This window comes from Platalea leucorodia (assembly GCF_965183815.1).
Source record: "Platalea leucorodia genome assembly, chromosome: Z".
NCBI classification, from domain to species: domain Eukaryota; kingdom Metazoa; phylum Chordata; class Aves; order Pelecaniformes; family Threskiornithidae; genus Platalea; species Platalea leucorodia.
This window is the reverse complement of record NC_138858.1, coordinates 29,711,226-29,736,425: the sequence shown is the minus strand read 5'-3', so window position 1 is coordinate 29,736,425 and position 25,200 is coordinate 29,711,226. Positions and strand designations below refer to the sequence as shown.

Sequence of the window (25,200 nt, the reverse complement as noted above, 5' to 3'; positions counted from 1 at the left end):
GGCCTCTGATACCAGTGTGGTAACAAGTGAGTTAGGGCTCAAATTGGGAAAGGTGCTGATGTAATGGCGACTGTGGTGAGGAGAGGTGAGAGCCAGGTGTCTAGGTACCATTTCAGATTAAAAGATTACTTCATTACATGGAAGCACACAAAAAGAGCGGGTATTAGAGTAATCTATGTAAAGTGCAATGTAAGAACAGCCCTATAGAACAGTCAGGTGGGATAACAGCAGAAATTGTGATTAAATCAAATAGTTCAACTTTTTTTGTAATAGCTAGTCATAAAAATAATTATTTGCAACGTAATAACTTAGGAAGTGACTACTTTGATTAGGTATTGATTTTACAGGATTCAAAATAAAAGTGACCATAAGAAAAGAGTATAAAAATCCCATCATGCTGTGAAGGTATTTTTAGTATCTCTGTACTTTACAATGGCTCCAAAAAGCTGAGAAAACTGAAGAATAATGGTTAAAAAATAAGGAAGTGATCCCTCCTTTTAAGGATTTTATTTTGTTTGGAGTGTTCGGGTTTTTTGTTTCAATTGAGCTGATCTAGCAGCTGATTTACCGAAAGGGGGCAGTCCTGTCCTCTTGTCCATTTGTGTTGCACCAGGATGGAACTAATCTAACCTCATAGCAAGCCAGTTTGGCGAGTTAAGTGGTCATGTTTTGCACAGACTTTTGCAGAGGAGTTGGGAGAAGAACAAGGGGAAGGGGCTGAGAGCTGGTTTGCCCTTTTAAGCAGGAACCAACTTTTAAATTAGGTCAAGTATCACAAGAAACCACAGCATGTCTTGTGTCAGCCCCCTTTTCAGCTGGGAGCCCTCAAACTAATTCAGATGTGTTTTATTACTTGCAAAAATGTTGTTCTGTTTATCTTTCTCTTCATGCAATGCTGATTTATTGGCTTGAATCAAATATAATGGTGTTGCACACAGCAGCACTGAATTATTGTTGTTTAAAAAATAAAATGTTTAATATTTAAACTTTCAAGTAATATGTCAGAAGCAACACAAAAATGTTTTGAAACATTCAGCTTTTCTGTCCATTATTATCTTTGACAGCTCGCTGAAAACTCTTACTTTATTAATCAGTAAGCCTGTACAACACTGACATCCACTCAGAATAACAGAAACTTCAGACTTTCTCAGTTATATGCCAAGTAAATAACTTTGGCTTTGTATAAAGGACTTGCTAACTTGCGCAATTCCTCTGGTTGCAAAGCTTGACCTCAACAGCTGCTTGTGATTCAAAGAATTCTGAAAGCCATACAGGTAATGGCATTGAGATAATAGGCAGCAATTTAAGGGTGTCATGCTTCAAAGAATGCAACCCATCACAAGAAAAGCTGGCAAATAGCACCCCCTGACCAGTCAGCCAAATTGAAACTGAAGTGGTAAATTGATATCATGGGTTATCACTCTAATGGATTTGTCACCCAGCAATCTGAAATAATCATTTTTTTAATCACAGACAAACAGTTGTACAACTTGAAGTGACAGTTCTCTACTTTCAGTACTTGACATCTACACTGCTAGCATTGTTCTTTTCAGCACAACAAATCTCACAACATTTAATTTAGTAGAATCAATAAATGGAGGATTACAAAGAAAAGGTCAGAGGAGAGGTTCCCTCCCAGTCATCCTGTTGTTATGCTCAGCTTAGGTTGTGCACAATCAAGAAATAGGGGTTTTTTCTTCTTTTTAAGGCGACAGACTGACAGTATGCAATAATCTAGTTTTGTTTTTCAAGTCAAATAATGCAAGATGCCTGGTTTTTAGTTTACGTATTTCCCATGACGATTAATTCCATTTTCATTTGGTACTCTTCTGTCTTTAAAACCAAATTTTAAAATAATATTCCTGGTACATTTAGAGCTGATGAAGGAGTGCACAGGACTCTTTAATCTCCCCAGAGATGTCAGGCGTAAGAGGTGAGCTCTTACTAATATTACAGCACCGATTTAAAGTCTTGCTGCCTCCAGGTGTCTGTGATGCTTCTCTCCTGGAGACTGCTGCCTCCATGGCAGAGTGGGCAGAAGATAACTTCTAGCTGAACCTTTGCTGCTTCAGTGTAAAGTCTGTTGCTCTGCCAAATTATTGATGGAAGTGCAGCTTTATGTTGCTAAACTTCATGCTGCTGCTTGAGATGCAGGCACTTTTTTTCCCTTTCACTGTGAGGACATTAGCTTGGGCAAACAGGTGGAGCACAAAGCTGCAGATGGTTAAGATACTAAACTCCTGCAGCATGACCAGAAGCTGCTGCTTTAGTCAGTGCTGATGGACTCTTCTGCCCAGTTACAGCTTGAATAGGCCATGAGCACTGATGTTGGGCAGACTTGCCAAGGAGTAGTGGTTTATTTGTACAAACCCAGAAAAAGTTACGAATTTTTACTATAAAAGTAAAGTTTGTCAAATCTTTGAGAGAAAAGGAGTATGCAGTTATATATATGATATCCCTTACTGCAAGCCTAACTCATCTTTAACAGTTGGTCATTAGAAAAATGACTGTACTCTCATTTTTTCAGATGTGTTTTTCCATGGTTACTATATGTCATGGCCATTTCTTTTACTTCATCGTGAATCTGAAAAGTAATTAAAAATAAATACTATAATACAGTTTTCCAACTCTTTAGCATTCTAGTAATAAAATTCATTGAGAGAAGTGTTTTCATAAAAGAAACGATAAGCTTCTGAAATGGTGAATTTATAAATGTACTTTGTCACCATAATTTTATAGAAAAATTCTAGATGCCATCTTCCTCAACACGTTGTTGAAAAATATACCTTAGCGGAATTGGTTTTGACTTCATTTAACTGCAAATGAATTTAAATGTCATTTGAATATGCTTAATCCAATTGTTTTAATTTTTGTCTAGCACTTGACAGAGGAAAAGCCAGAAGGCCTTGTCAATGAAGCATCTCGGTATGGGTATATGTATTAATTTTATATATAACAGTTAGGATCTGTGCTGTGTAGAAGTTCATTAGAAATGGCTTCTTTTTCTTTTATAAGGCTTTTCTCTCCTCCTTTGCTTTTAAACCAAGGTAGATTGGTATAATGAGGTAGAAAATAGAAAAGTGACTTCATGTTCCATTTGGTCTTTTTGCCAAGATCTGACTCTTCTTCTGACATATTTTAAGAGGGATGGGGTTTTACATAAATGAAGGAAAACCACCTGTGTTGGGGAGAAGAAAGAATTGCATGCTAGAATCTACCCGATGCTTGAAGTAGAACTGGAGATAGAGGAATATTTTTTGCTAGATCTGGAGCCACAATGATTAAGGGTAATTGTAACAATAGAAGTCTTCATAAAGCAGAGACTTCAAGTATGACTTTGTGAAGAGTACATGCAAGAGAAATAGGGGGCTTGGGAAGTTCTTAAGTTACGAAGCATTGCAGGTTAGATGACTTTAAAAAAAAAAAAAAGGTACAACAAAAAAACAAAAAAAAAAATCAAAAACTAGCAAGCCTTTGTAGCTTGGTAGACGACTCATGGCACAGAAGAGCACCTCAAGAAGACAGTAGTGCTGTAGTCACATTCCATGATGTTCTAGTTTGATTAATGATTGCCTTTCTGTACTAACAATGCTCATACTGCTTTTTGGTGTAATGGGAGAGATGGTGCTTCTGCCTTACAGAAAAAGTATTTGTTCATGTTGTCTCTTTTTTTTTCCCCTTAATGCATAGGCAGGTTGCATTAGCTGATCTTATAATCATCAATAAAACAGATTTGGTTTCAGAGGAAGAACTGGATAAAGTCAGAACATCTGTCAGGTATGAAACTTTTGGCATAACTGTAACACTGTACTGGCTGAAAGGTTATTTTTATTTAAACATAGTACTTTTTTCATGCTGTTAATGCAGAAATTTGATCTCATGATTACACTGACAAATCATTAGCTCGGCAGGTAAAAGAGACTGCCCTGTCCTAAATGCATTTCAATACCTTCATGTGCTTACACAAGCTTAGCAGTTTGCCTATCTAGGTGAGATTTGATGTTACCAACTAAGGGCAGGTGATCAACTAATGGTCTTGGGCGTAGAAGAACCAACGGTCTGAATCAAATTAATAATCAAAGGCTTGTCCCATCTTTTTCTATCAGTACCGTGATAACCAAAACAAAACATTGAAATTTTGAAATTCTTTACAACTCTATTAGTGGTTTGAATTTTAAAAGTAAAAAGGCTTAGTTAGACCAAGCAGAGTGTATCATGAGGAGACTTGCACAGGAAAACGCTCTTCTTACCGGTAGTATTTTGTTGTCAGAACTTGTGAAGTTCCCCAGCCCTTACTTAGGGTATGAAAGTCATAAAAATGAAGTCGTGTTGGGATGTCTGTTGCTTTGTTCAACAAGTTGGTAACAGATCTGAGGTTATTGTTGTGGTGCTGTTTCTCATGCTGCTTTCCATGGTTAAGTCGTTCAAGCAATGTATTACGGTTGCATTTTCATCTAACTTCTGATTTCTCTATTTTATTTTAGGTCAATAAATGGACTTGTTAAAATTCTAGAGACACAAAGATCAAGGTACTAAATGGCCACTATTACTAGGTACCAGATCCTGCTTCTTTTGTGACAGATTTAAGTATGCTATTTGATCAGTTTGGTTAAAGGAAAACTATTGAATTAGGAATGTTTAACTCACTATTTATTTTATTAATAATCATTTAGATAAAGAAATTTTTTTAAAGAAGTAAAAACGTATTTTTCTTTGTTACTGTTCACATCCTACACTCTAGTGTATAACTAGTTTAAAAAAATCACTATTAAGATGTTGCTTATTTTACAGAGCTTATCACTAGTGGGTTTTATTGGAGTTTGCAATATAACCATAAATATTTTTTATTTACATGAGAGGTGGATTTTACAAAAGCTTGGGCATTAGTTTTTCCAAAACCTGCATTTTGTTCTAAGTTTAATATGAATATGGCTTTTAATTATTAAAGTTGCATTTTGGTCGTGTTGCCATTTATGGAGTAGTAGCATTTGGAAAGGTCCTGAAAAATGCTAATATAGATGTAGTTTGATTGGCTTCAGCATATTCCAAAAATGTACCAGATTTTTAAGGGACTGTTACAGGTAGAAATTCCAAGTTTCTTGTAACTCATTAACCAGATCTTGTAACTAAAGAGCAACTTGTAAGGCTAAGTTGTATCTGAGCTAATCATTGATCATGTGCACTGTAATGGTTTTTTTCTGTTGTGTCAGCTGAAAGATTTTTCTCACTTGTGATGGCTGCTGCAGATAACTTGTTACTACAAAATCACTTTGAAAGCAGTGCGAGGGAGTTTATAAGAAGGAAAAGTAATTGCATTGTTTTTGCTATTTTTTCATTAAAATTCTGACTCAGATTTCTTCCTCAATAAGAAATTAAATGGAAATGGTATTCCCAGGGGCGTTAGGAGAGCAGTGTATCTTTCAGACTGTTAGGACAGATTTGTGTGCTATTACATTGATTATTTGACTATACTATGATAAATGTTCCTATAATACAGGTTCCTGTTTTAAGCAATTTTTGAAGGGAAAATAAGATTATATCTACCAATAAAGCATACTTGGCTTTTTAAAGTTATTGCCAAACATAGTTAGACAGTGTAGAGAAAAATATTTGATGTTGTTGCCTGATCAGGTAGGATCAACAAGTGACTGTAGAATATGTATTTTATTTGGTAACCCAGGGTTTTGAAGATGGGTGCTTGTCTGACTTTAATCTAAAGATCAGCTCAGTTTATATTTCCAAAAATGTTAATCTTGTTAACATTTCTATTGACTTCAGCTTATTTGAAACTCTGTCTGCAGTCTGATCACTGGAGGTTTTATGCCCTGCTGTTGAACAGTTACACTATGAAAAGCATTCTCTTTCGTGACTATCATGTTAGTTTATAAGGATTATTCTTATATTGTTTTCATTACTTTGTTCAAGGAGGAAGGTGAAATGTTTAAGTAACTTTGACAACTTCACTCTTCTTTCTTGTTAACTTGCAAACTCTGTTGAAGAATGCTTAGAACAAGAATAAACAATATTATAGAGGGGATCATAAATTCTGTTATTGAGAGGTGTTTCATATTGGTTCATTTATTGCTCTTCTAGTGATCCTCAGTAAATAATTTCTCATAAGTCAGCATGTGTCTCTATTACATAAAAAGTTATTTTCTTCAATGGATCTATTGTCATTTAGGGACTTAAGTTCAAAACAGCAAACGTGGATAAACTTGTGAGCAATTCTAATAATCAAGCTTTTAATGTTCACCAGCTTTTTTGATATGTTAAGAGTTTTAATGTGTAAATAGTCACTCTAGAGTCTGCATCAAAATTTTAGACTTTTTTTAATTTATCCTATTCTCTAAATACAGTATTATTAAGTTGGTGTTTAATAAAATTGAGTTGTGTTAGAATAATGCTACTAGCGTTTTTCTCTGTCTGTAGATGGAGATGAGAATGTTCTGGTGACTCCAGGTTAAATTTAACCAAGATTTTATTCTGATGGTAAATCATAGATAATTACTTATAGCTAATTTTACGATATCCAAATTTGGCTCTCTTTTATTTTTGAGACCTCTGTATTATTTACTGTTTTCATGACCTCTGTGCGGTGAGAAATGTATTCATCTAATGTATGTACTTTGAGTGCAGCATGAAAGATTGAAAGACAAAAGAAGAACAAATACTGCAAAGTGATGGAATTGCAGAGATACAATTGTAGCTTCTCCATTTCCTCCTGTTTAGTAACCTTTTGGGAATGTGATACTAATTTTTAAAATTCTGGAACTTATATTATGAGGAATGGGGAATTTTACCTTTGCCACAGAATGGGGAAGAAAATCATGAAGGATGATCAGGGCTTAGGAAAACACTTACTTGAAAAAGATTTGCAACAGATTGCTCCAGCTGAAATCAAAGAAGTTGCAACATGATGATTTTACTGAGGACAAACAGTGGTTTTGAGAAAGCAGATCAGGAGTTCTTTGTTCTTTAGCTGAAAGGCAGAGTACAGAAATGGTCAGTAAAATGCTTTGAAGGGGTAAAAGAAGCAAACTCTATTGATAAACCGCTCATAAACTGCATATGCATGGGTCTGACTGCCCTAGGAAATCAGTGCAAGTTTGACACCAAGATTTTTGTAACGTGAAAAAAAAGAAAGGTTTCTGTAAAGATGATGACGGTATCCAGCATGGCTAACAATTTTGACGAGGATATTAAACTTCATGTCTTGAATCTTAAATCAGTATCTGTCCATTTCCATTAGGAAGAGATTCGATATGTAAAATGTGGTATCCACATCTGTACCATTCTCTGGTGTCTGATGCCAGCCAGCATTAAATTTTGAATATTAGATTAAGTGGACCTCAGATGCAGTCCTCAATGACAACTGCTGTGTTACTAGTAAATATTCTTTAGTGAATGACACGTACTGTCTCTCCCATGATTAAATATTCCAAAAGTGAAATAAGCACAGAATTAATTTATTAACAAGTTATTTGAGAACATGTCTTCTTTAATTAGGGGGTTTTGTTCCTCAAAGACCTGCATGTAAAAGGGACCAATATAGCACTTTCTTGAGTGTTTCTGTATGATTTTTCAGAACACTGCTGAGAACGAACAACTAGCACTGAGTTGGTCGTGAATTTGAGAGAGGCATTATTTATGTGTTTTACATTATGCACCTTTCATCTTAGAAACTGCTTTGTAAAGCTACTGTTGGGTGTAAAAGTTTGATAATACCAGCTACACTCCAGAGATCTCTTTTTTGTTGTTTTTGGTTGGTTGGTTGGTTTAAACCTCTCATATGTTCCTTGTATTTAGCCACATATCATTAACTGCATTTAGAAAGCTGTCAGTTGCTATTAGTAGTGACACCTGTAGTCTACATTGCTTTTATAAAAAAAGCTTCTTATGCAAGTTTATAGGTTGCCGTTCTTACAAGTAAATACAATCAGTACTGTCTGTTTCGTATTACATTTTTCATTTGTCTAAGTTTCAGCTATTAGAGCTGAAATTCTTTATAGTAGCACTTGCCTCATAGCGTATTTCAGTTTTGTTTGCTAACAGTGTGTCAGCAGAAGCTACATATATTCCAGGGCTTTGTGTGTTGAGAGGAGGATCTATATTAGTAAATATTAAGGGTGCAGAATAATTGCTGGAAGAACTTCAGGGTTCCTTTTCCCATTTGGGGAAAATTAGTTATTATTCAGGCATCGAGTATGAGGGATTTTATCATCTTTCTTGGAAATACCTTGTATTTTACTATATTTTTTTAAAACTACATTTTTGTGCTTACGTATTACTATGTAAATAAAAACTGCATTTCCTTATAAGAGACAATACCAACCACCAACATCCAAAAATAAGGCTAAGGATTGATGGCATTAGAATGATAGACAAGAAAACAAACATAAGCTTCAGAGAACCATTTTAAAAATAATTATTTAAGTATACACAATATTTAAATATGGCAAAAATGCAAAGCTTTCTTTCTTCCCCCTGTTTAGGGTTGATCTCTCCAATGTCTTGGACCTGCATGCTTTTGACAGTTTGTCTGGAATAAGGTATGGTGATAATTTCACTGTCTCTTATTAGAAATAGTGTCCATTGTATAAGTACCTGCATGAAATAGACACACTCAAACTGTGGCTCAAATTTGCATCTGAGTTTCTGTTAGAAATTCTAGTTTAGTCACTTATTTAAAATTCTTACTTTGTAACTGGTAATCTCAGACTGAGAATTCTGTCCGCTTTGTTGTGTGCAACAAAAGCTTTTTGACTTTGTAAAGTGAAGTGAGCCGGAGTGTGCATGGTTGGTTGGCTTTTTTTCCGCAAAATACAAATTTTACTTTAATAGTAGTACCAGAGCAAATTTGTACACTCTTTTCTGGTTCTCTTAAAACTTAAAGGATTTCAAAATTTTTCTCACTTCACATCATGATGAACTGGAGGCCTCCTTAGTTTTCACAGAAACCAATGAGGGACTGAGGTTCCACAACAAATGAAGCCACTCTAAATTCTGGTTACTGTGTTCCATGGGTTTTTTTCGTTTCTTTTAGTGCCAAATACGAGTTTGGCATGGTAGATGGGTGGAAAAGTAAAATTGGAGGCAAGGGGAGAAGGGCTTTCTGTCCACTTTGTGTGCTGGAAGTGTTTGGCGAAGAGAGCAAGGAGTACTGGAGCAATCGTAAAGGAAAGGAGAGAATATGCAACTGGGGGAAGTATCAGTTTAATTTTTCTTCCTGGACACATACTGCTCACTTCAGGTAAAGGAACGTAGCCACTTTCTTATTCACAGAAGGGAGAAATTGCAGAAGATGCAGGCTGGTAACCTCTAGTAGATGAGATGCGCTCATGAGATTTCTCAATGAACTGGTGCAGTTATCCAAAGGATAGCCTGCTTTTCCTGACTCTTGGCTGCCCTTTCTTTTTGCTGGCACTGGCTTTTGTCTGACCTGTGAAGCAACAGCTTTGTACGTTTGTTTTTCTTCTTACTTTTCAAATCATCCTTCTACAGATTCTAGTGATTTTCCCTTCTTGCTTTATGATGTAGTTTGCCTTTTGTTCCTACACAAAGGAATATCAAGGGTGTTGTACTTCTTGAAGTATAAATACTTAAAATCCCAAAGATACTGCACATTGTTATTATAATTGTGTTTATATTTTAAAAACTTAGTGTTCTAACACAAATCATTAACTAGAACAAACCAATATAATTAAACATATCTATTTTGAGATTAAAACTGAATTAACAGTTGAAGCTTATTCTGAGTATACAGTCTATCTTGGATATTTTAGTTTCGCTTTGCAATACTGAAGAGTTTATTTAAATTTTGAAATAATGACATTTTGTCCATCCTACACAAATGTGACATTTAACTTTACTTATTTTCAGTTTGCAGAAAAAGCTTGAGCATGTAAAGACAACGCATGCACATCTAGATAAGGTAATTACCAAAACTACTGCTTCAATCTTTTTGTAACAACAAGGTTGTTCAGGGTAATTGCAAGCATTGCATGCTAATCATGTTACCTTTTCAGAAGGTTTCATTTAGGAAGCAATGTGTTTTAAGATCTTTGGAAGATTACATTGAATACATATAGGAATGTGCTTTGTTGTAAATAGATTCTAAATGGATATAGTAAGTCTTACTTTCAAAAATAACTTCTAGGCTTTCAGTGCTCCAGATAGTCACGTCATTCATTAATTCACATGGAGTGTGTTACTGAAACAGATAAATAGCACTACTCATTTTAATATTTGCAAAATCGAGTCCTAAATTGGTAGCCAGTTTTTATCCTGTACGTTTTCTGTCTAGATGTTGTCTGTGTAGGTAGATATCAGGGAGATGTTATTCATGACTGTGCATTCTTTAAAGTTGTAATAAGACTTGACTAAGTAGTTAAGCATGTGTAGATTTCCATTCTATGAGTGCTTCCTATTTTTTTCACAAGAAATATTAACAATTTAACTTGTAACAGTGAGGAAGATTCTGCCCTACCAATCCTGTAAACACATGTATGCTAAAAAAACCCAACCCAACAGTTCTGTTGATGTTATTTTCATATGTAAAATTAAACTCTAAAATGTATTCCTGTCCGCCGGCCCCCACCCCTGGTACTCAACCCAATGTGTGTTTATATCAGGGCAGGACCTTTTCTATCCCTGTGTGCAATGCAATGATGCTAGCATAATGCAACTGCAAATAGCATTTCTGCCTTTGTGGCTTTTATTTGGGCAAATACAGTATTTTTTGTGATCAGCATATCTGATTTCAAAGACAAATTTAAGGAAAAAGGGTCTGGTCTACCATCTCTACAGAATATAAACCGTTCTATGCTAATTGCTACTTTTAAGCACCTCTCTTGATGTATAGGTTTTACTAGAAAGGATCCCTTTTAATTTTCTTTTTTTTGTTTGTTTGTTTTTTTTTCCAAATGTTATGATCACACTATGTTTTTCTGCTTAGGGCCTTCTCAAAAGCAGAACAGTCTTAAATCAAGGAATTACTGAATTTATTGCGAGGCAACAAAAACTTACAATTATTGATTTGAATACTGAAAAAAGAAATGCAAAACAATTACACAAACACTTACATGAACACCTCTCCTTCTCTCTCCCTCTCTTCCCCATCTTTTCCTGTTTTTTCAGTGGCTTACACTTAGTCCGTCCACGTTCTCCCAGCAAGGCCACACGTAGCATAGGAAGTTGGGGGTGTTAGTGTAATGATTTTCTGTTCCTCATCCCTGCTCTGTTCCCTCAGTCCCTGTGGAGTGCGCCTGCTCCGTGGCTAAACAACAAGCTGCACTCTCTCGGGGGTGAACGTACCCCCTTCGGCATGGCGTGCCGTGCCTCCTCCAAAGAGTCTTCAGTCCCAAGTGGCTGGAGGTGCCTGTCTCTCTAGCAGGGTGCCATGCATTTCTCTGCCTGAAGATGTGTGGGGTGTTGGGTTTTTTTACTGTTGTATGGTTTCTTTTCCACTTTCCAAGTCCCAGTTTGTAGGGTGGGAGCATGGAGATTTTTCATCCCCTCCTGACACTTTCACAACTTCAGTTTTGTCATGCTTTGCCATGAGGCTGATCTCACACTTGCTTCTGGCATGTTCCCCCCAATATGATACTGTAGGTCATTCCTTGATCAATAGGATGTCACACCTATTGGTGTGACCCTCTGGTTATCAGGTGATACCAGAGGGGCAATAATGACTGTGCCTAGCTGTCAGAGCTTTTCGTCTGTGGCCTCAGCCTTTTTGGGGTCCCTTACCCCTTGCCTGTAAACACAGCAGGAGTCAAAGTGATCAGAGTCGATTGCCCCTTCTTCTCAGTGCCTCCACCGGGATCTTGTTTGTGGGATGAGAAGGATTGAGCTCAGCATACCCCTCCATCAGTAAATCCCAGAGTTTCCTAGTTTTGCAAGTGCCCTTCTCCAGCTTCCCTGCACCACCACAGCCACTGCAGAAGCAACTTTTGTGGGCAGCAGCCATAGGTGTCCTGCGCTGCTTTAATTAATCCAACTAAAAGGTCGCAGAGTGGTTGCAATTTGGGGAGCAGTGCTCCTGTTTCTGCAGCACTGTAACATGGGCTGCCTGATAGGACTCTCTTAATTTTAAACTGGCTTACTCTTTCCATAGTAGATTGGATAGCTTGTCACACAGGTTTCCCTTTGGCCAGTTCAGTGTTACCCACTGCTAAATTTTGATTCGGGGTTTGTTGTTCTTGCTGAGCACTTGCTGGTGCATCTTTTAGCAGACCATTAGTCTTAACAGTGACTGTCAGTCTGATGGTGATGAATTCTAAGCGGTCCCGATTTTTCTGAGGCTCCATTTGAAGCATATGAGAAACTCTTGTCATACCCCCGCAGCAAAGCAGCACGTCTCCCAGTGTTTTACAGGTGGTAGTTCTATCCCTTGCAACTCCCGGGCTAACTTTCTTGGATGCTGCCCTAGAGGACTGTTAAGGCCCTGTGCCATGGGTGCGTGAATTTGAAGCTGGCACCATCCTGTGTCTTCCCAGTCATCTTCCTGTCCCACTAGGGCTTTCACAAGTCCCTGCTTTTTCCAACAGTTTATACATTGTCTGCACACATCCATGCACACGTAATGGGTGTACCACTCACATGAGAATATCCAATGACAGATTCCCAGTACCAGAACCAAGGCTCCTTCTGGAGTCCCCAGGTCATTGCAGTAATGCACTCCACTCTGGTGAGACCCCACCTGGAGCACTGTGTCCAGCTCTGGCGTCCTCAGCACAGGAAGGACATGGACCTGTTACGGTTGGTCCAGAGGAGGGCCACAAAGATGATCAGAGGGCTGGAGCACCTCTGCTATGAGGAAATGCTGAGAGAGTTGGGGTTGTTCAGCCTGGAGAAGAGAAGGCTCTGGGGAGACCTTACTGCAGCCTTTCAGTACTTAAAGGGGGCTTATAAGAAAGACGGAGATACTTTTTACCAGGGCCTGTAGTTTTGTGTAGTAGCTTTCTGCTCCTTTTTGCTTCATAGTGGTTTTGTCATTGCTCTGTTCCTTAGTGTCCCAGCTCCATGAGTCGGCCATGGGCCCCAGTCCATATAGAGGTACACCACTCTGTGGATGAGTTGTGGATCACAGTCCTCTCCTGGGTATCCCTAATTGGGTGCAGTTCACCCATGGGCAACAGTCCCCTCAGGGGCCACAAAAAAAGAAAAACATGTATTTTTATACAGTAGCTTAGAAAAGTGTACTTTCCTTTTAGAAAGTTGCTATGATTAAATTTAATTTTCAGGTTAAAATACGATGCATACAATGCCTGAATTTTTTTCTTTCTGAAACAGGAATTTTTTTTTTTTTCTTTCTGAACAGCAGATCTTGACTGTGAAGTTGCTAGTCTTGAAAACAGTAAAAGGCAGTTATATTCTCCTTTTGGAACTAAAGATTAAATATAAAATCAGTTTTATGCTCCAGCTGTAATTGCAATCAGAATCTTAAGTTCATAGTTTTTTGTTCAATTAAAATCTGTGTTCATCCTAAATATGTTCAGTTATAGTAATAACAGTCTGAATAGATAGCTAAAGTAGAAAAGAAGTTAAATAGAAGCCTTCCTGAATGTTAGCACAGTTATAGCATGCTTATATTGTTAAGGAAATTATTCTTGGTTTTGTAGTGTGGAGCCATTCGGCCAGTAGGAAACGGTGAGAATTCATTGTTACTATCCCTGTTTAGTTCAACACCCACAGTTTTAAGATGGTTGTTGAGACGGATAAGGCATAAATGAGAGCAGAACACTTCTCTTGCAGTAGGCTGCAAGTCCTTGTTGGATGATAAAGTGTGCTTATTATCTTCACGTGGAAGGTCAACAGAAGCAATACTGCACTGTATGTGGAGCACAGTGAGCTTTTGTCTGTCTTGTTTTGAAGCTGCTCAGAGTGTTAGCGCTTGGTTGTTTTGGTGAGTTTACTAAGTCATTAGCTAAACATCTAGATTTGCTGCTTGTTGCTTATATTTAATCTGCTGCTTGTTGCTTATATTTAATCAACTTTAGTTCCAAAAGGAGATATAATTGCCTTTTGCTGTTTTCAAGACTAGCAGCTTCACAGTCAAGATTTGCTGTTCAGAAAGAAAAATACAGGCCTTGTATGCATCATATTTTAACCTGAAAATTGAATTTAATCATAGCAACTTTCTAGAAGGAAAGTACACTTTTCTAAGCTACTGTATAAAAATACAAGTTTTTCTTTTTTTGCTGCAAGCGGGGGAGAAGACCAGCTTGGCTGAACAGGGAACTCCTCATGGAGCTCAAGAGGAAGAAGAAATTGTATGATCTTTGGAAGTAAGGTCAGGCTTCACAGGAAGAGTACAGAGCTGTGGTTTGTTTGTGCAGGGAGAAGACATGAAAGGCCAAAGCTCAATTAGCATTGAAGCTGGCCAGTGTTGTTTCAGATAACAAGAAGCACTTTCTAAAGTATGTTAATAGCAAGAGGAGATCTAAAGAAAACATTGGACCTGTACTTGTTGGAGATGGTTATTTGACTAATAGGGATGAAGAAAAAGCGGAGGCATTCAAGGTTTTTTTTGCCTCAGTGTTTAATAATACTGATAGACCTTGGGCTGCCTGGTCCCCTGAGTCAGGGGACCACAAGTGTGGGAACAGTGACTTTCCATTTGTGGACACTGAAATTGTAAGGGACCAGCTGTGTCAGCTGAATGTTCACAAGTCCATGGGGCCTGATGGGATTCATCCCAGAGTAATGAAGGAGCTATCAGATGTTGTGGCAAAGCCCCTCTCGATCGTCTACCAAAGGTCTTGGGAGTCTGGGGAGGTCCCTGCTGACTGGAAGCTAGCCAGTGTTATTCCAATTTACAAAAAGGTGTGAGGGAGGACCCAGGAAACTACAGACCTGTTAGTGTAACCTCAGTTCCTGGAAAAATTACGAAGAAGATTATACTGGGTGCTATTGAAAGGCCTTTAAAGAATAATGTAATCATCAGACACAGTCAACATGGATTCACACAGGGAAAGTCCTGTTTAACTGATTTGATATCCTTCTATGGTAAGGTCACTGGCCTAGTGGATGCAGGGAAGGCGGTGGATGTAGTTTTTCTGGATTTTAATAAGGTTTTTGTTACTGTCCCTCACAGCATCCTTCTGGACAGGTTGTCCAGCTGTGGGTTGAGCAGGTTCACAGTGTGCTGAGTGAAGAATTGGCTGAAGGGCAGAGCTCAGAGGGTTGTAGTGAATGGGGCTGCATCTGGCTGGTGATCGTCACCAGTGGTGTTTGTTCCTCAGGGTTCAATTCTAGGGCCAGTCCTGTTCAATATATTTATCAACGATCTGGATGCAGGAATTGAATGCACCATTAGCAAGTTTACAGGTGATACCAAACTGGGAGGTGCTGCTGACTCTCTGGAGAGACAAGAGACCTTGCAAAGGGATCTAGATAGATTGGAGCATTGGGCAGTTATCAGTGCCATGAGATTTAACAAGTCCAAATGTCAGATTCTTCACCTGGGATGGAGTAACACTGGGCACAAGTATAAACTGGGAGAGGAGTAGCTGGAGAGCAGGCTGCAGAACGGGATCTGGGGCACTGGCTGGCAGCAGGCTCCATATGAGCCCGCAGTGTGCCCTGGCAGCCGAGCGGGCAAACGGCATCCTGGGGTGCATCAGACGCAGCACAGCCAGCTGGGCAAGAGGTGATCATCCCGCTGTATTCAGCGTTGGTGCGGCCTCACCTGGAACACCGTGTGCAGTTCTGGGCCACACCATTTCAGAAGGATGTGAAGGTCCTTGAGTGTGTCCAGAGGAGGGCAACAAAGCTGGTGACGGGGCTGGGAGGCAAGTCCTGTGAGGAGCAGCTGAGGACTCTGGGCTTGTCTCATTTGGAGAAAAGGAGGCTGAGGGGCCACCTCACTGCTCTCTACAGGTTCCTGAGGAGGCAAGGTGGAGAGGGAGGTGCTGAGGTCTTCTCCCTGGTATCCAGTGATAGGATGCATGGAATGGTTCAGAGCTGCGCCAGGGGAGGTTTAGACTGGATGTTAGGAAGCATTTCTTTACCCAGAGGGTGGTCAAACCCTGGAACAGGCTTCCTAGAGAGGTGGCCGATGCCCCAAGCCTGTCAGTGTTTAAGAGGCATTTGGACAACACCCTTAATAACATGCTTTAACTGCTGGTCAGCCCTGAAGTGGCCAGGCAGTTGGGCTAGATGATCATTGTAGGTCCCTTCCAACTAAAATAATCTAGTCTAGTCTATTCTATTTTATTTCTTAAGTTAGACTAGTCATCTGAAAGCAGTAATCATTTGAAAGAATTTTGGGTTGTACAAAAAGTAACTCTCTGTATGTTCTTCTATGCCATTGAGAGGTTATAGTGACAAAAATAAGTTTTAAGACACATTATTTCCTTTATTTTGTAAAAATAGTTAATTTTAAACTACACATTCTATTACAGAATAAAACATCACTTCAGACAGCTTTATTTTTGGAATCTATTCCTACATAGTCTATTTATAAAAAGTTTTTCATAACAAGAAAGTATGGATAGGTGAAAAATACATTGATTAATTTTTGTCTGATAGAATAGTGATGAAGATCAGAAATGGTGACAAAGATCAGTATGCCAAGAAAATAGTATTCTTAAACATATTTGAAAGATTGAGCTTACTAGCCTATAAGAATTAAGATTCTTGGGCTTTCTTTGAGAACAAACATCAGCTACAGCAAAGAATTACGTGGTAGAAGCTGATGGCATTAACCTATTCAAAGTATTGTGTATGCCCCTTAAGTGCACATCCAAACAGAAACAAAAAGTGTAGCATGATATAGAAAATTAGAGTGTAATAGAAAGGGATATTTTATTTTAATTTGACATGGGTATATAGTTGCTTTTTTATGAGGCCAAGTTATAAAGAACACTTTTTGAAATTAATGTAATGAAATGTTTTTTCAGCTCGGTAATAATAAGTGTGTCTTTCCATTTGCAGGGTATAGTCACAGTAACATTTGAAGTTCCAGGAAATATAAAAGAAGAAAACTTAAATCTCTTCATTCAGGTAAGTAATACATCACTGTTAACTGAAAAATCATTGTGGCTTTTCATAGAAAATCATCCTATGCCATTCTGTTTATGAAAACATTTTTCCTTTTCATAGAATCTTCTGTGGGAGAAGAATGTGAAAGATAAGACGGGACGCACCATGGACGTCATAAGACTGAAGGTTAGTCAGAAATGACCAAATTCTTTGTTTTGTGCTTTTCCTCTTTTACACCTAAAAAACTGCAGTGTGCTGTCAGTTACAGACCTATCAAAGGCGCTACTGGATCATTGTAACAGAGCAGACAAAATGGAGAATAGCAATTTGTCATTGTTCCACGTAGAGAGAGTTTGTTACCTGCTGGCTGGTGGAACAACTCAAAAGGAGACAGCTGACAGAGAAGCAGACACTGATCCTACTTGTTTTGAATTGAGAGGGAAGATGTACAGTCCCAAACATCAGTGGCAGAGTTAATAATCAGGACATAGTTAAATCACTTTTTCATTTTTCACCTCCATTGCTTTGAAAGGTTCCATCCATCTCACATAAATGTCTCCTTATCTAGGGATGTAACTATGGATTGCTATCCGTAATTATTATTGTTGGCATAATATGCGGAAGTTGAATTTGGCATAACGTGGCAGTGCAATACTAGTTGTGGTCTACACCTAAAACTTTTTACAGTATTGTCAGACTGTAGTTTTAAAAATGCAACCCATAAGTATTCATCTTCACGGGCATTTCATATGTTTTTCAGGTGCATGGTTTTGAGAGGAGTATAGGTGACAATTTAGGCTATATTTTCATTTTCCTTATACCAAGCAGCCAAGTAGATCATTAAAAAATGAGAATCAAGTCTGTCATTTGGTAAGCTATAAGAAATACAATAAAATACGCTCTGGTTTGTTTTCTGAGAACACTTGTGCGTCATGGATAGCAACATAATTATTTTCATTTCATTGGAAGAAGGGTTGTATTCTTGCTCTTTCAGCAACAATACGAGAATATCCTTGTCTTCCTCTTCCTGACAAATAGAAGAAAATAGCTACTGATGCATCTTAAGCTGTCTGAAAACAGTACTGCTATGCACAAGTACACTTTTTCTGTATTGAGCATTGGAATCAAAGTAATTGTTCAGGAGATCTGAGGCCTGCGATAAGCTGTGTGCTGGCCCTCAGTCACAGACAAATACATCAAAGAAAATGAACCCCAGGTAATTATAGAATGGGTTCCAAAGTTTGTTGCTTTTATGTTTATGCCTTACCTGTCATAATCCTTGTAGCAGTGATAGTTACAGAATTCCAACTAATACGTCAAATGCAGACCTTTTTTCATGAAATATTTTTAACTCCTTTTTGTTTTCTTTAGGGAAATATGAGGCATGTTTTACAGAATGTGTTACACTAGAATATTTTATAAAGTTTTACATGAAGTGATGAAAACTCTTTTAATACAACTTTTGGTATGTGGGTTAATGGGCTCACTCTGACAGTAATCCCTTCTAATTCTGTTGCTAGTCATTTTACCTCACAAATGTTTGTTCCTTCTCCAGTATTCAGAGATTCTGTTTCAGAATAGTGAAAATGCTGAGCATGAGAGCTTCATCAGAATAATCTGAAATCAAACATTTTTGCTCATTTTACATCATCTTTGATAGGCAATCAATCTTTCATAGACACATACATCATACATATATTTGAAGTGGTATAGTAGCAGACGACATTTTATTTTTGTTCAGACATGCTAGGTACTGACCAAATGAGGAACAGAAGGCAGAGTATGGCAAAGTCTAATTACTAGTTTTTAAAAAAATAAGGAGATGGGAGAATGGATGTTATGAGAAGTGATCATGCTACGTGGTTGTTTTGACTAACTGGTGCATCACTGCCAGGGATATTTCATTTTTAAAGGTTTGTTTATATATCCTAACAGTTATTTTTCTGATAAGGGACTGGTATCTATTCAAGGCAAATCTCATCAGGTGATAGTCCAAGGTGTCCATGAGCTCTATGATCTGGAAGAGACTGCAGTAGCCTGGAAAGAAAATGAAAAGAGAACAAATAGACTGGTCCTAATAGGTAAGAGGAAATTACGTGTCTCCTTGTTTGACTTTAAGAAGCTGTTTTTTCAGCATGCAGTCCTGTGACTTGTCCAAGGAAAAGCAACAAGCCTAAACCAGCCAGAATAATAGCAGTGAGTATGTTCTGCATAACCTTCATTCAAAGGTTTATCCGTGAACACCTCCAGCAGTTTCATATTCCAACTGAGAGGAATCTACACTATCCCTTTTAGAGAAACAAAATAAAAAATAAAATACTAAGCATTCATAAATTATGTTGGCATATTTAATGTTATTTTTAAAATCCATAATTATAAATATGGTGATGGGAATGGTTTGAATATTTGATCAAATATTCAGTAACTGTAAGGAAGGTGATCATAGCCATGAAAATATATAAAATCTGGGTTTTTTTCTGAAAAGCTTGTAATGTTGAGGTTGTACATTTCTCATTTCCTGTGTGTTACTCTCTGCTTTGCAAAGTGTTTTTATTACCAAAAAACCCGTATTTTTCCTCCTTTCCCTTACTTGTACAGCTTGAAGTCTGTTGCCTGTAAAATCTAAAGTTGTCTTGTTACCTGCAGCTTAATTTTAATTTTTAATGTTTTCGCTCATTGGTATAATAAACATTTTCTTTGGTGAGAAGACTTGCAGGTTGCTGCTTGCATGCGTTTTGATAATACACTGTATTAATACTGTAAAATGCAATTAGCTAATTTATTTCTCTTTACAGGCAGGAACTTGGATAAGGAGACCATCAAAGAAGTTTTCATAGCCACTGTGAGAGAGCAACAAGGGAACAGTTGACATCAAACTATGAAAAACATGAAATGTCTGCTTAACCCTGCAAGCTTTTTATGACAGAAAAGACTGAGTGACATCCAGTATAGTAGTTTCTTTTTCCTCTTGCAGTTTACACAACAGTTAAACCCCAAAATCCTCCTAAGAATCCCAGCCGACATAATGTTTAAAGATTAGCCCTTATGGTCTAGAATCAAACACAAAGAATTTTACCATTTTGGATTTGGCTTAAGTTATGTCAGCAACATCATTTACCTGTGCAAAAATGCACATAGGCAAAAGACTTGTTCATGCTGTACATGAAGTATTACAGTGGGAATATGATAAACATGTTTGAAGCCTAGTGCTGTCTCTAGCTAACTCTCTTTTACTGCTGGAAATGAAGCAACAGTGATAATTGCCAGTGATATAATCACACTGAAAACTATTTAGTGTTTACTATTAAAATGTCTTCCATCACCTTCCACTTGTTTTGTGATTTTTTTAATATATACATCCATCCTGGGTACTGCTAAAGCTGTTGTATAAATGAATCTAAAAATACGTAGATAGCAGAGGCTGAAGACCACATGGAATATATACTATCTGCATAACAGCTGTGTGTCACATGTCACATACCTAACATTTGCTTTAGGATAAAAGGTGCATCAAACTTAAAAAAAAAAAAAAAAAAAAGAAAGGAAGGAGGCCATTACTTTATCAGCCATTTTAAGAATTTTCCTTTTGCTTCTACTAAAAGAAATAAGTTTGGAGTTTGTTTCTAAAGAGCTGAGGAAAGAGACATTGTTAACCTTTCCCTGCCACGAGCTGGTGTCTTATTTGGTTAATATATGAAGTCGTGTGTCCAATACGATAGAGCTCTTCAGTCTCCCGGTGGATACATCAGCAGACATGACTTCATTCCTCACATCATAAGTAGTTTTAGATAGCTTGAAGGAGTTCACAGAAATTACCTATTTCTGTAAACTAAGGCAAGGTAAAAAGAAAGAACAATCTACTTAAAATGTTGCTTTCTGTTTAGTGGAGCATTGGCGGCATTTGAGTGAGATGGGTATATTGTTCAGCGACATTGTGATAGTTTCCCTTAGCGTTTGCATATCTTCATTTTGAAAACTAATACGTATTCTCACACTGATAAATGTTTTGGATTAAATAAATGACGTTTAGTCCTGCATGAAAATTAGTCAAATGATTGCCATCAGTGTTATGGACTGAGTTATAAGCATTGTGTAAATGCAAAATTGTGGATAATACATTTTTATTTGTTGCTGCTTATACTTCCATTCTTCATAGAGAAAGCAATCAAATACCTTTTATCTTATGAATGCCTCATGTAATTGAAGAACTGTTATCTTTGGAAACATTAATCTCTGAAGTGCCCAACTGATCATTCATTTTCCTTTTGAAAAACATGTTCAGAGATTTAATAAGAAGAGCTTCAACCGTGAGTCATAAGGGAACAACCCATGGATGTCTTACACACTTACTGTCATATTTTAGATGCTTATTTTTTATATTTGCTCACCAACCACATACTCCAAAAATCCCATGACGACTGTCACTATACTGGGGTTTTTTTGTTGATGTTAAAGGGGCATCTCTGCAGCTGGGACTCTTCTGTATAGCTCGTCTTGCTATGACTGGTTCCTCCTCTGCAGGGCTTTCCCCGCACTGCCCGCAGAGGTGGTGTCAGAGAAGCTTTAGTCAGCGTGCGCAGCTTTGCCCCTCCTCCCCCTGCGTATTTGCAGGGAGCCCCTGGGACAGAGAGCAGCCCCCAGGCGGGATGAGGATGTTGAGGACGTGCACCTCTCCGTCCTGGCCGGTTGTGGGGATGCCCGCTCTGCCTTCTCCTCTATTCCGTTCACACATAATGACAGCGCCAACACAGCCAGGGGCCGGATCTTCATCCTCTTCTCCCAAGAAGACTGCTGTTTTCTCTTCTTGGATATTTATTTAACTGGCTTTTTCTGGTCTGTTCTTATACGTCCACCCTGGGGTGCTAAGTCTTGTTCTTGTGTCGTGGCAAAATGAAAAGAGGAGGAAAGGTAAATGACAGAGCTCCAGTAAAAGCTGCCCTTAGTGAACTGATTGATGGTTGCTTTCGGTATTTATGTACTGGCAGTTGTATCAAAGATGCCCTTCCCCAAGGAACTGGAACTGGGTTAAAGTGAGGTTGTGCCGGAGGCCGGAGGGAGCAGGCAGGCGCCGCTCAGCCCTGTCCTGGGTGGCAGCGGCAGGGACGGTGGGGCGGCCGAGGGATGCTCGGGGCGGGGGGGCGCGAGGAGGGGTCAAAGGCATTAGCATTTCTCCCTGCACAGGCCCCAGGAGGGGCACAGCAGGGAGTGAGCTGCACCTGCTCATGAGGAAATGGCGGCCACCATGGCTGCAGGGCAGCCATCCACGTCTGGGCCCACTTCGGAGCCAAAATAACTCCCAGGATAACAACGCTTCACTCCCCCCCTCCAAGACATGCCACGCACTAGGTACGCGCTCGGCATCGATCTCATCAACGTGCGTTTTCTTCCCTAGCAGAGGCAGAGAAGGAGTTTCTTTCTTAGAGACAAAATGCAATGATTTGATCACCTCTGCCCCCTCACGAGCTTCAGGAGTCTACAGAAATCACCTTTCCAAAACTGCATTTTCTCCACTGTATAATACTTTCCACATGTTTTTATAAGCTCTGTTAGACTTGAAAATAAACAATAGAAATTATCTCCCTCCTTGCACTAACCATCGTGCCATTTGTTTATATCACCTGTCGTGTTTAATTTTCAGGAACTACCCAGGGAGATGGATGAGGTTTAATTTTTCTGCTTTATGGTGCCCTTTAAAATTTAAGCGGTTCTGAATTTGCTAGATTTTCACTAGATTCTTCCTTTCTAATCCTGAAGTATAACGACATTCCTTGCCTCCCTCCCGCCGCACCGGGGTGGGGCAGTGGCAGGGGCCGGTCGTCCATGTCCCATCCTGTCCCCCGTGCGCGGGACATGGCCGGATGGGAGAGGACGGGTCAGGCTGGGGTCCCAGCTGCCCACTGTCCCCATGAGCCACCCTGCTCCTCCGTGCGCCCGGCGCCCTGCAGACCCCGCGGCGGCGGCATCCGCGCCGCCACCCAGGGCGCTTCCCCTGCTACCGGGAGCGCCGGCCCGAGCAGCGGCCATCGTTTCTTCTTCCTCCCTCTCAGACCCACCCGAGCATCATTTTTATTTGTTTGCTACCACGCTTTGCTCTGCAGCCCCACATTGCATCCCAGTTTGCTATATACGTTTACAAATGTTAGATAACATGCGTTTGCTTGCTTTATTTTACTCTTAAAGCCAGTTTTATCCACCTCCGGATCTGCATTGTTTTAACTGACAATCGTTACGGGGCCTCCGGTGCTAGGCCTGTGCCCCATCTCTTATCACCCCGTGCCTGTACTCCTCTACACCAGATCCCTGTCTCCACTTCTCAAGGCCGCTGATACCGTATCAGGCATGTGTTTCTCCACGCTGCATCATTACATTACAGCCATAAATATCTCATTCTGCACGGAATGGCGGGTTGTTACTGCCAGCTGTGAAATCTATGGTTGTTAACACACAAGGATAAAGAAGTAAAACAAATTAGCAATAGACACCTAGTCAGTTAGAGAAACTGCTGTCATAGGCAACCAAAACAACACCAGGCTGCGGGCAGGTCAAGAAAAGATCAGCCACAGCAGGCATGACAAACCTCAGCCCTGAGGCCTTGCGCACTCAGTAGAAAGCTTATGGCCTGTCACTGGCAGTGGCAGTGCCATACTGCAGGGCGACATGGTTACACTCCCATCCCGATGCCCTGCATAGGGTCCTTCTGTTCTTCCAGCCACAGACACGCAGCGGGCAAACGGAGCAAAGAGGAGGTCCAGCTCCGGTTAGGGCCGGCAGCTTCACAGAGGCGTCCGGGCTCCAGCGCAGCTTGGCCTAAGTCCTGCGTCCATGGACATCCATGGAAATTTTGGGAAAAGAACTGAGCTGTAACAGATCAAGCATCAAGCAGACTAGGAAATGTATTGCTTGTTAAGAAATGGGTAAAAGACTTGCCACTTGCATTTACTCATAAATATTGGTCTAACATATAGACGAAAGCTTCCAATCTTCAAACATAGCGGAAAGTCCCAGTGATCTTACTGTCCTTGCTTGGGTAGTCTGAAATAGCTACTAGTTTTCACATGGCACTCTTAACAGGATTTCAATCCCATCTACAAGCACAGTTAGCATGTTAATGGGTTTCTTTACTACTTTCACTGTACTGTTCTTGTTTGACAGCTCTTTTTAATAGGAATGAGCAGCTAATAGTGATTTTTATACTCTTAAAATGACTAAAAGATATTGGTATTTTTATAATTTCATTTTCAGCTAAATGCAACATGAAAGACTATAGTTCTCTATGTTTTGTATAGCGCAGAAGTTTGTTTTAATTCACAATAGGTTCGTCAGATTCACAGCACTGAATCTTTCCTTACGGAGAAATTTTTTTAAAAAAAACAACACTACAATTAGCTGCTAACAATCTATAACAACGTAATGCCGTTGTACCATTGTAACAGGGCGAAGGGACCTGGTTGTTGTACAGTTAAACCCTGCCAGCGGCAGCCAGGCAGGGCAGAGCAGCCTGCGAGGGGAAGGGCTGGCCTCTGGCACCAGCGGGTCTCCCGGCTGGCCCTCCTTCCCCCTGTTCTCTCAGCACATTTTCTTAGGATGCACTGGCATGGTCACTTTGGGGGGAAAAAAAAAAAAAAGCTGTGGTGGTGTGAACTGTTACTGCTCCTCTGCTGGAGATGCCCGTCTTCCCTGCAGAACGGCTCCAGCCAGCACTGCCGAAACCATTCCGGTGCCAGGTCAAACCAGTTAGGTCAGGCTGCCCTGAACATGGGGCTGGTCTCACACTGCACTGAAGAAGTTCATGTTCAAGGGCGTTAACCGATAAGAGCATTAACCTCAACTGATGAGCAGTAGTACATGGCTGGAAAAGATATTTTCAACCGTGCTAGCTAAAAGGGGTCGCCTACATTACAATAGCTTAATTCGCTGTAACGGCACAATTCTCTTAGCGCCATTGTTAGCAGGTGCGATTTTTAAAACCAGCTTGTCTTCTGGAGCCTCTCTTCATCATAAGAGAGCAAAAAACAATAAACAGACTTCTCAAAAGGACCATGGGAAAGGCAACTAAAATCCGTTCTGTCTGTTGGTGCTAAAATATTCTTTGGAAAACTGTTCAACTTGCTGAAGAAATCAGAATTTCCACCCCTTGAGAAACTGGAGATTGCTGGTTCCTTTTTTTTTCTGCTAGGAACTAAGATGAATTCAGAGCTCTAGAAGTAACCTTTA

General features: G+C 39.4%; 1 protein-coding gene across 7 annotated transcripts in view; it reads left to right on the top strand.

Annotated features, from left to right (window-relative positions):
• The window catches only part of LOC309603014 (zinc-regulated GTPase metalloprotein activator 1A-like), a 29,234-nt gene extending 8,946 nt beyond the window's left edge, over nt 1-20,288 (top strand). The window contains exons 8-16 of one of the 7 annotated variants that reach the window (XR_014230764.1): nt 2,879-2,925; nt 3,691-3,777; nt 4,485-4,529; nt 8,493-8,549; nt 9,880-9,931; nt 16,939-17,007; nt 17,107-17,172; nt 17,981-18,202; nt 18,938-19,020. Coding sequence is in view for 6 of the 7 variants with exons in the window: in XM_082337306.1 (XP_082193432.1) it covers nt 2,879-2,925; nt 3,691-3,777; nt 4,485-4,529; nt 8,493-8,549; nt 9,880-9,931; nt 16,939-17,007; nt 17,107-17,172; nt 18,938-19,067; nt 19,782-19,855 (627 nt within the window). In the remaining variant the exon portion in view is untranslated. The other 6 variants (XM_082337306.1, XM_082337305.1, XM_082337309.1 and 3 more) reach the window with 6 other exon arrangements.
• Nucleotides 20,289-25,200: the final 4,912 nt, after the last annotated feature.